At 37.9% G+C, this 11,730-nt stretch overlaps 1 protein-coding gene across 8 annotated transcripts in view; it reads left to right on the top strand.

Moving 5' to 3' along the window:
* Positions 1-11,730, top strand: part of LOC107683942 (protein furry homolog-like) — a 122,650-nt gene that overhangs the window by 20,930 nt on the left and 89,990 nt on the right. For 7 of the 8 annotated variants that reach the window (XM_016480034.1, XM_016480029.1, XM_016480027.1 and 4 more), the window contains exon 1: positions 1,710-2,382. The exons of the other annotated variant lie outside the window; for it this stretch is intronic. In XM_016480034.1, the coding sequence (XP_016335520.1) occupies positions 2,175-2,382 (208 nt within the window). In that variant the 5' untranslated portion in view covers positions 1,710-2,174. Of the gene's footprint in view, positions 1-1,709; positions 2,383-11,730 lie in introns of those variants that run through there. 8 annotated transcript variants of the gene reach the window in all.

Raw genomic sequence — 11,730 nt, 5'->3', positions numbered from 1 at the left:
ACACACACACACACACACACACACACACACACACACACACACACACACACAGACAGAGTTGGCTCAGTCAGAACTTATTCTTCTCGTTCTCATGCTACTTAAAACTTATGCAACACTATTAATTTGTTGGGCGCTAGATATCAAAGGGTCTTTATGCCAGAAATGGGTAACACTTTGGTAACACTAACATAAAAAGACATTAAGAGATTATTTAATAACAATCTATGCGCATATGTTTTGTCTGCTCACACATTAAGAAACTGAAACATCACATGGCTTGCCTGACATGTTCACACGGAGCTTAAGGGTGTGAGCGTTTCCTGTGAATCATTTGCACACACTTTTCTGTTCTGTCACTTTGAGATACGAGTCTTGTGAACGAATGAGGTTATATCAGGCCACTTTTGGATCAGAGTACTTTCTGTAATGGTGTTGAGGTCATTTCCTTCTGGAGCTCCTGTCTGCCCTCCTGGTGGCGCTGTGGAAGTTTTGTATTTTGAGAGGCTCTTAACTAGGACCGACTTGTCCTTCACTGACTCTTCAGAAGAGCTTTTAAAACAAACTTTTTCAGTTTTTAATTACAAAATACATATACTCTCTCCTGTTCAAAGGTGTGGGGGGTTGCTAAAATATAATAAATGTGTATATATATGAATGTATGTGTGTGTGAGAGTATAATGGTATTATCATGTGATACCATTAATTTAAGGTTGTAATTGTAAATGTAAATGTACTGGCACTTTTAAAATATAAAAAATTGTAGTGCAATAATCGTGAACCATTTCAATATTGTTGAATAATTAAAAAAACCTTTACCAAGGTTGACATATGAGATGCTTTGAAATGAGAAAATGTGTGCATATTAGGAGTCATCCATAACTCCATGCTCTTCCGAAGAGTCAGTTTATTGTATTGAATGGAGGCTCAGACAGCAAGTTAGTGTCAGTATTACAATGTCCATTGTCAGCGAAAGCAGCCTGCTCATTTGAATATGTTACAGTGAGTCAGCAGAAAGGCCTGCCATATGCAAAATGCTTCCCAACACAAACATTTCCATTGATTTACCTCAGGACACCTTACATTTTGCCCAGCCAACTAGAAAACTCAAATATTTCTCTTGTATCCCTGTATAAATGTGCTCATATGCTTTTTATTTGTCCATATAGTCTTTATGTGAGTGTGTTTGTGTTTTTACCAGAGTAAAGTTTGACAAACGTGTCAGTCTGCAGTTTAGCAGATCAAAACATGCCACATAAACTGGTTCACCCACTGCCCTGCTGTAAACTGGAAGTGAAACCATCAGTGTGTGTGGGCGGGAGACATTTCAACTGTTTGACAGCATGCCTTCTGATGTATTATTATGTCCTTTTTTTCATCCAGTGGAAGGGAAATATGTAAGGGAAGTTATAGATAGAATTGTGTACGTGTGCGTAAGAGGGGAACATGAAGAGCAGCTCTAGTTTTAAACCTGATAAAACTTATCAGAGCACAGCAGCGCGCTGAAGACGCCACGCCTTCTCACTTTTTGTTATGCACTCCCTTCTTTTAGAAAGGAGAAACGTCTGGGCGTGGTTGGTAGCAGCTGTGTTTTGATTGGATGCTCTCCCAGGCGTACATTATCTCCCGTTGGACACATCCTTGCTCCCCCCAGATAACACACTCGAGCTGAAAGGCTCCGCCTACTGTTGTCAAATCATCACATCAAAGTGTTCAGTCCATCCTGCATGAACAGACAGGTCGTAAGGTTGGTCTCTGGCTGTGTGAACGCTCAAGTGAACTTTAGGTTACGCTTTGCGAAGTGCTCACAGCTGGCCTGTGGCATGTGGAGTACGGGCAGGTGAAAGAACTCAGCGGCTGGATCTACAGGTGCTCACTTGTACCTCATCTTGGATCTACCGTCAACAGCTTCTGCATTACAGTGAGAGATCATCTCCACTTCATCTGGGTGCTTGTGTGTGTGTATATAGACACTTTTAGTTTTAACTGACACGACAAAGAGGAACCTGTGGTGAAGTCCAAGTTTGACTAGCTGTGGTTTTCCTTGGGTGGAGGAGCTGTTCTGCGGTCGTCTCTCTGGTCACAGACGGCCTGATTCCTCAGAGGTGATGGTGGGTGGCAGGGCCGTCACTGTGCGCCCGCACAGGCGCCTGGAGTGAAAGTGTCACAGTGCAAACATGGAATTCCTCAAGAGCCTCGTTCCCACGGTTATCTCCGGGGATGGCGGGCTGCCGGCGACGGACGTGGGGGGAGTGTGGCCGCGGGAGACCGGCCCTCGCTTGCTGAGGATGAAGAGGCTGGTTTCACAGGCCAATGAAGAGGAGCATGATGGATCCAGTCTGACTAGCCGGCCGGCTGTCCGTCTTCAACGACATCGTGCCAAAGGTACCGTCAGGAAAGAGGAAGGGATGGGTATTCAAACAGGATTTTAACTGTTGCAGAGAGGAGACTGTTTGATTAGGAGGTGTGTGTGCAAGGTGTGTGTTTGCACCATTTTTGTTTATTCAGCTGTGATAGAAGATAAATCGCAGACAAGAGGGAATATGCAAATACTTTATGTAACCAAACTGTTTGCGAAGTTGGTCATTAGTGAGAATTATTCAAATATTGAGAGTTGTTATAAAACCAGGAACTTTAAAGTATTTTATGCAATACAAATGCAGAAAGGGAGCAGTATTGTCATGAGTAAAATAATCTCATCACTCTCAGTTTATTGGCACTGAACCAGGTTGGTATTGTTTTGAAACATGACTACACTGATGTATTTGTCAAAGTGAGTTATTGTTAGCATCGCTATTTCCAACCTTGAGCTATGACAGCAAGACTCAAAATAATGTGTTAATCATGAAGACGCCATATCTGATGTTTTAACACTTACCCTACCATTCAAAATTAAAGGCGTTAGTAATAACATTATTATTATTAATGATATTATTATTACTATTATTAACAAAAAATTATACTTTATTTTGGCAAGAACATATAAAATTGATTAAAAGTGACAGTTTATAATATGAAAGATTTTTATCAAAATATGTCACTATCAAGCACAACTGTTTTCGATTGATAATAAAAAATGTTTGAGCATCAGCATATAAGAATGATTTCTGAAGGATCATGTGACACTGAAGACTATAGTAATGGCTGCTCAAAATTCAGCCATAACAGGAATAAATTACATTTGAAAATATATTCAAATAGAGGCAATGCTATTTTTAATTGTAATGATATATCACAACATTACAGTGTTTACTGTATTTTTGGTCAGATAAATGCAGCTTTGATGAGCAGAAGAGACTTCTTTCAAAAACATAAAATATGGGACTGACTCTAAACTTCTGAACGGTAGTGTATGTAGACTAAAGATAATGTCAAGCCGGCACTGCTAACTGGAGAAATACAATGCTCTTCAGATCAAAATTTACTCTTAAAGTGCCCAATTTGGTTATGGATTTATTGGCGCATATTATTTAAAAGAAATAATGACTAATCTTTCATCAAATGCGTCTGTCAACCAGGCTCTTCCCACTAACCAACATGTGTCACATATATAGACTGCTTTTAATGATCCATTCATCTAGTCAATTCCCGATGGATGGAGTTACACCCTAATTCTTTCCTGTCGCATGTCCAGTTTAATTTGGAAATCTGTCAGATTATGAAGTGAATTTTTAGGCCGATGTACTAAAAAGAAAAACAAAGTTGACCCCGGGTGCTTGTGTGAAAGTTAAGGAAGTCTTTGTTTTGTGAAAAGAGACTGATTGTTAAGTTGTATACGGTTCTGCATTTAATCAGGCAATACAGTGTTTGTTGACACGCTCATAACTTGGCTGCTGGAAGCAGATGAATGCGTTTGTGACCATAAATGTATTGAAGCTTCAGCAGCACATCTCCCCGACAGGGTCATATGGGGATAAATGAGGATCTTTGTGTGTCATTCACGGCTGATCCAACTACGACCACTCTTCTTGGTATGTCAGTTCCTTGGTTACAGGAAAACAGTGTGGGGAGTGTGATGTTGCATCACTGCATGTGACTCTGCATTCAAAATGCAAATTGACCACCACGCATTCAAATATGATGGAAAACACCAGTTCAAACTGGACCAAGAGTTTTTTTCTGTGTCCTTCGAAGGTTGAAGCTTGAGCTTCTCTCAGTATGTGCTGATAAAGTTATAACATGGGTAGTAGTCAGTATGTGTGTGTGTTTGTTGGTGTTTACATTGCAACCAAACCACACCTCGCTCTTCCCAAATTGATGAGGCTTGAGTGTTCAGGTGAGGATCTGGGTTTAAAATGTGCCTGCCAGGACATGCTCATGTTCCCAAATGTGTTTAAATGCTCCACACCAGTCATTCTTATTCAAGTAACTATATATTTTTAAGATACTGCAACTAGGTATCACTCAATTTGTTGAATTAATATTTCAATTAATCTGATGTTCTGCATCTCCCCTGTCACTGTCCCACCCACGCTTGGTGTTCTTTTTTTGTTGTTGTCCTTTTTCTCTATCAAATCTTTTAGTAATCATCATAAATTATATATAATTTGAAAGCTTAGAAGCCCAAGATTCATCCTGTGAAAACCATTTTGAAATCGGACATTGCTTTACCATGGAAATGGTACTTTAAAATCTTTTGGCGGTCTCCTCCCCCTTAGTGGGCAGTGTCAAGTGTCATATTACAAAATGCATTACGATCTTTTAGAATCAAACCTTTTTAGAATCTTGACAAAAAACATATCATTGGAAAGGTCTGAGTCTCAGGATTCCATATATGGTGGTTATTTTAATTAGAAGTATATATTTATATTAGAGTTTATATTAGAAGTAATATTGACAGAGAAATCTAGACATTTGTGACAGAAAAATGCATTAAAACAATTCAATGGAGTTTGGATGGCACCCAGTGGCTGTTTGTGGTATAACGCCCTAAATAAAATATGACAGGAGCCTCACTTTTTTTCATATCAACTTCAAATTTGGAAAGCACTTTCATGCCTATTTTAAAAAATGGGGGGTGACAGTTAAGGGGTTAAACAATGTGCAAAAATAAGTGTATATACTACCATTCAACAGTTTGTGGCTTTTTTTAAACAAGTCTCTAATGCTCACCAATGCTGCATTTATTTGATCAAAATGCAATAAAAATGTTAAATATTATTACAACTGTTTTCTGTTTTAATGTATTTTCAAATTTAATTATTCCTGAATTCTTATCAGCCAGTTGTGCTTAATGTTTTAGTGGAAACCAAAGATTAGTAAGTTCAAAAGACCAGCATTTATTTGAAATAATATAAATATTTTGTAACATTATAAATGTTTTACTGTCACTTTTGATCTATTTAGTGCATCCTTGCTAAATAAAATATTAATTTCTTTCAAAAAAGGAAAAAAAAATACTGACCCTAAACTTTTGAACAATAGTGTATAAAATTATATACACTGTCTGCAAAAGTGGTTTAAAAAAAATGTAAAAGTTACAAATATAAAGTGATTTGAAATTAAAGAATTCACAACAACTGTTAAAAAAGTAGTTAGCAAGAGTTAACTGTTCATTTTCAGTAAGTTATAAATATATAATTGAGTTGCATTTAAAATGTAAAGTTTCATTTTGGTTATTTAAAGCTTAACTTGGATGTTTAAGTGTTTATTTTTTTAATTATGATGCACTCTTTCTGTGGTGCTGCATTGATTGACTGGCATGTGCATATAACACACACGCACACATGTATTTGCGGTTGAATAATGACAACAGCATTTAATCACTCGCTGTCAGGACGAGCTGTTTTGATAATTAAGAATGCTTGTAAGTTCTCTGCACAGTGCATATAATTGATAAAGAAATAGTTGTTGATTACTTTCATTAATGATTTTATTGAATTAGTTGTTACACAAACAGCTCTCATTGTATTTAGACAGGGTGAACCTTTCAAAAGTCTCTCAAATTTATCTTAATTGTTTTAATTATTGGACAGTTTTCCTTTGCAGTAACTAGTAATAGGTTTACAAATAATCAACCACTTCTTTGATTTTAGCCTGTAGTTGAACCCTGAAGCTCAAGAGGCATATTCTCATTAATCGCTTTGATTTGATTCTGAATGGATATTGAATGAGTCAGTAGCCGGGTTTCCATCCAAAGTTGCGAATTTAACATGCGCAAAATTGGAATATCGCACAAAACATTTGCGAACAAGCACCGTTTCCATCCAACGAGTCAAAGAGAACAAAATCATCACTTCCTGATAAACTGGCGCTATACATCACTAAGAAAAGTAGGAGAAGCTACTGAATATAATCATTTTCCTATATAATAAATTACTTGCACCTCAGAACGAGCAGACAAAACACAATGAATGCGGTTATTGCTTTCGGAGGTGGATGCTGCTGTTTGGGAACGCAGTCGTTTAACAGTTCTGGGAGGCAATTATACAGAAATACTTTGACAGACTTTGCTCGAGCATTTCCGAATGACCATAACAACATTTCAGATGCTGTGGAACAAGATCGGTCCGCTGGTTTGTCAGGATTTGCCGTCTCATAGCGCAAAGTCACATGACTTTTTTGATGCGCTTGGAGGAATTTATTCGCAAAATGCATTTCCATCTCCCATTATTTGCATTAACCCTTTTTCGCACAAGTCAAAAACCACCTCAATCGAGCGTAAAAACTTTTTTGCGAATTAAGGCATTTTTAGTTGAAATTCAGCGTTTCCATCACTCAATTCTGATGCGATACTTCAAAATGCGCATAAAAGCAGGGTGATGGAAACCCAGCTACTTTTGCCATTTCTTTTTCTTTGGTTTGGCAGGAACATTTTTCTATTTGGTAGGGTAGTGCCCATCCCCAGCTCAACCTGTTTCTTCAGCTGGAAGGCAGCTTTACAGACACAATCACATAGACCTGCCCTCTTCAGTGCGTTACATAACTGATGTTCTCTGCTGCTTTATTGTGTTCCTGGTCTGGTTGTTGCTGCGTGCACATGAGGAAGGATATGGCGAGTCTGCAGTATGTTATGTGTCTAATATTGGTCCCCTCAAGGGCTTTCCAGGGCCGCTGATCTGGAATCAGTGATCACAGTCAAACAGACACAGTAGCGCTCCAGCCACACCCTCTGTCTCTCTCTCTGCTACAGCAGTCATGTGATCGGACTTCACTTCATTAAACAGCAATGGAAGTTTATCTTGGAAAAATGAGTGCTTGTGCATGTGGTGTTTTCTGTCATGCAGCATGTGATTTATAATCAGGACTGGATGAGCAGAAATGCAAGTTAAGAACAGGTCACACTTGCAAATGGTTCATAAAATTTATCTCCTTCATTTGTTTCGCTCTTGTGCCCTTTAGTGCCCTTTTGCTTGTTTGCTTTTTCACTCCCTTTTATTCATTTGTTCCTTTGCGTTTGTTTGTTAGTTCATTGCTGCTTTCATTCTCTTTTCATTATCTCATTCTTTTTCATGTTTTACTTTACTTTTTAATTGTTTGTTCATTCATTCCTTTTTGTTTTACTATTTTTTTTTATTGCTCTTTTGTTCGTTCACCCTCTTTAAAGGAATAGTTAATATTTACTCACCCTCATGTCGTTCCAAACATGTTTAGGTTTTTTTCTTATGTTGAACACAAAAGAAGGTATTTTGAAGAACCAAACCAAACCGAACCATAGTAGGGAAAGAAATACTGTGGAAGTCAATGGGGACCGTCAACTGTTTGATTACCAGCATTCTTCAAAATATCATCATTTATGTTCAACATAAGAAAGAAACTTGTACAGGTTTGGAACGACATGAGGGTAAGTAAATCGTGACAAATTTAATTTTTGGGTGAACCATTCCTTTAATTCGGTTGTGCTTTAGTTCCCATTCATTCACTCTTTTGCTCTCATTTTTTGTACGCATTGCTGCTTTTTTGTTCTTTCTCTTGTTCTTTTACTTAAATTTTTTTGATTGTTATGATTCATTTTAGGGCTGCACGATAAATCGCATGCGATATTTAACGCGCATCTTGTCAGTAAATCCGGTTCTGTAATCAGCGGTAAATCTCCATCACCTGCGGGCTTTCACATTGAGCAGCATTAACTACACAGAGCCGTTGTTCACTGATGAGCTGCGCAAAACCACGTTCATATTCGCGCGATTTTTTGCGCAGCTCCTCAGTAAACAACGGCTCTGCGTGCTAGCATGCCCGATGTGCCTCTCTCTCTCTCTTTCTCTCACTCCAACACACTGGGTTTCACCACTTTGCAATAATGTCTCTCTCTGCAGAGTGTGTTTGTTGCTTTGGTGCTGACAGGTGTGCTTGTTCCTGGCAAGGTGTGCAGTGTCCTAGCTTGCACTGCTGCTGATACGGTGTTAGGATTCAGCTGAAATGTTTCAGTGTGGGACAGACTCCTGAACACCAAGTGGTTCATGCTAATTCATCAACACTTGGCTTCCAACATGACTGGAAACAATGTAGTCTTGTGGCCAAATCAGATTTGGTAACATATCTGCTGAAATTTCTCACAGTTTGTTTTAAAGTACTGTGATCACAGGTTTGAATGGATGTTTTGACCAAAAAAGAACAATTTGCATCAACAATTCAACACATTGATATCATTGACTGTGTGTCAGTACCACACGGTCTCCTTTTCGTTTTTGTACAATTAAATTCAGTGTCTTACATTACTCAAATGGACACCTTACAATTCATGAACATTTAATTACACAATTTATATTCATAGGCGGCATTACACATAAGATGAACTTTGATTTAAACATCTAAACCGTGGATGATTCCTTACAAGAATTGTACTGTTTGCTTTTTTTTTTTTTTTTTTACAGGTAATCATTTTACCTCTAGTAAAATAAAGTTGTTAAGATCCTTAAAAAGGACTGTCTCATGTTTATTAGAGGGCAGTAAGTTCAAGTTTGTGCTATAACTTCTCTGCACAGCTGTTGTCTGGACTTTGCATCATGGGAGATGCGGTTTCACACAAGGGAACCTGCTTTGCTTTGTCTGCTAATAACTTCAGCAAATAGTACAACCTATTATTTCATTAGTACTCCATTATTCCAGTATTTCCATTATTCAGATAGTACTTATTCCTTTTTTGGCTCTCCTTTTCCCAATGCTGGGTGCTATAATGCACAGTACAGGAAATGCACTTTCACTGTGGCCTCATGAGATTGAAAGGCCTTCACAGACCGTCTGTCCATCAGTGTATGCCCTGCACACTGTCCAAAAGCACTTACAGTCTGTCTTCTGAAACATCAGCATCTGATCTCTGAACAGAGTGCCTGTTTCTTCTTTCCGTCTGTTTGCTGCATTAGATTTGAATGAGGATAAATGTGCTGATCTGGATTTGAATCTGGTTTAGATACTGTCTAGGCTTGGGTTTGATTTGATGTGTTTTTGATATGGATCAGAATATGTTGTAGTTACTCCCTACAACTGGGATGGGGTTTGAGAATATTTTTGATTTGTATCAGAACCTTATTTAGTTGAGCGTAATTCTGATCTGGATCAGAATCTGATCTAGTGACTGTAAACCTGGGATGGGGTTTGATCTGGGTTAGAATGTGGTTTATATACTGGATGGGATAGAGTTTGAGTTGATGTGTTTCTTTATCTGTATCAGAATCTGATTTAGTGACCGTAAACCTAGGATGGGGTTTGATCTGGATTAGAATCTGGTTTAGATATTGTCTAGATTAGGGTTTGATTTGATATGTTTTTGATCTGGATCAGAATTTGTTGCAGATACTGTAAAACCGGGATGGGGTTTGAGAATATCTTTGATCTATTTCAGAATCTGATTTAGGTACAACCGGGATGGGTTTGAGAATATTTTTAATTTGTATCAGAATCTGATTTATTTGAGCATAATTTTGATCTGGATCAGAATCTGGTTTAGTGACTATAAACCTGGGATGGGGTTTGATCTGGATAAGAATCTGGTTTATATACTGGATGGGATTGAGTTTGATGTGTTTCTTATCTGGATCAGAATCTGATTTATTGATCGTAAACCTGGGATAGGGTTTGAGTTCAGAATCTGTTTCAGAATATGGTTTAGTTACTGTAAACCTGGGCTGAAGTTTGGGTTTGCCTTGCTTATCTGGATCATAATCTGCTTTAGATTCTGTAAATCTATGGTTTGAATTGTGTGATCTGGATTAGAATCTGATTTAGTTACTGTAAAGCTTGAATGGAATTTGATCATGACATGTGATCCAGATCAGAATCTGGTTTAGTTACTGTAAACCTGGGGTTAGGTTTGAATTGGAATGTTTATGTCTTGCTCAGAATCTGATCTAGTAAGCCTAGAGTTTAGTGGTTCAACGGATCACAAATCTCACGGTTCGGATCACATTACGATTTTTGACCCACGGTCATTTTTCGATCATTTTTTCAGATCAGCAAGAAAAGAAAAATATTTTAATTTAACTTGCTTTCCATTTATTACTTAAAGCGAAGTACTTCTTTGATACAACAGCAAATACTACTAGATTAACTAAGAAAGTTTAAACATGATTAAAGAGACAAGAGAACAGCCAGTAAAAATAAGAACAAATACACAAATTACAAGCATAGATAAATACAACAGAATATGTTACAAATAAAATACGGTTGGTAGTATTCAACTACAGAAATGTAGTAATTAGGGAAAATAACACTGCATAGTGTTCACTGTATAAATATAAATATAGATTTTTATCACAGCTGTTTTGTTGTTTGATGATCATTAATGACAGCAGCAGTATTTATAGGCCGCTGTCCCTTTAAGACCTGACGCACGGATCTGATATAATGATTTATATAATGATATACATCACATCCGATTTCTTTCTCAGCTGTTTTCATTCACTTGAGACATAACTGACTGCGTTTACCTGAATGATTGTCGAGATGGGTATTTTGTCATAATTTTATGTGTATGTGTCTGTTCAGAGGATTCAGTTTGGTGTTCGCGAGCCGTCTGAAACGCGTGTGTGCTTCATGTGTGTGCGGCTGTGCGTGTAAAGAACAGCGTGCGAGTAACGAATCGAGTTCCCTTTCACCTTTTCTCTCTGGAATTGTTTAAAATTCGCTTGCTTGTGTAAATACAAACAAATGATAAACTTATACTTTATTATGGTTCAATTTTGCAATTAAACTGTGGGGCTTGGTCCGTACGGGTCACGGATCAACTACGATCCGTTTCACCACTACTAGAGTTAGATTTGACTCTGCATGTTTTGCTGTATATTAAAGTAGTTGGTGACAGTCGCACCCTGTTGACAATAGAGCAGCATTCCTGCTGTGTTGAGCAGGATCCTACTGTTTACCCTAAACTGTGTATTTGAGAGAGAGAGATGACAGTCTTTGGCCATCATGTGATTCTGGACTGACTTATTTTACTGGGTGTGGTGCATGCGGGAACAGCCAGTTAGCAAACCTAACTTACACAAAAGTGCCGAGATACACTACTTTAATGCAGAGGGACAAAAACAGATAGTATTATTAGAAAAGAGTTATTTCTTAAATGTCATTACAACATTCTTGTTGCATTGTCATGTTCTGTCATCATACACCTGTTCTCAGATCAGTGCATGAGATAAACAGTGAGCTCACTTTCACAGGAAATGTTTAAAAGTAACATTCCGATCAGTTTTTTTCTGACTATCAGCACCACAGGTTGAAGTTCTAAGATTGCGTGGAAACAGAAAACTGAGAACTGACCTTTCCAGAATTCTTAAAGGGGTCATCGGATGCCTTTTT

The sequence above is a fragment of the Sinocyclocheilus anshuiensis genome, unplaced genomic scaffold, assembly GCF_001515605.1.
Source record: "Sinocyclocheilus anshuiensis isolate Anshui unplaced genomic scaffold, SAMN03320099.WGS_v1.1 scaffold637, whole genome shotgun sequence".
NCBI lineage: Eukaryota > Metazoa > Chordata > Actinopteri > Cypriniformes > Cyprinidae > Sinocyclocheilus > Sinocyclocheilus anshuiensis.
The sequence above is the reverse complement of the archived record's forward strand: the minus strand, read 5'-3'. Positions and strand labels throughout refer to the sequence as shown.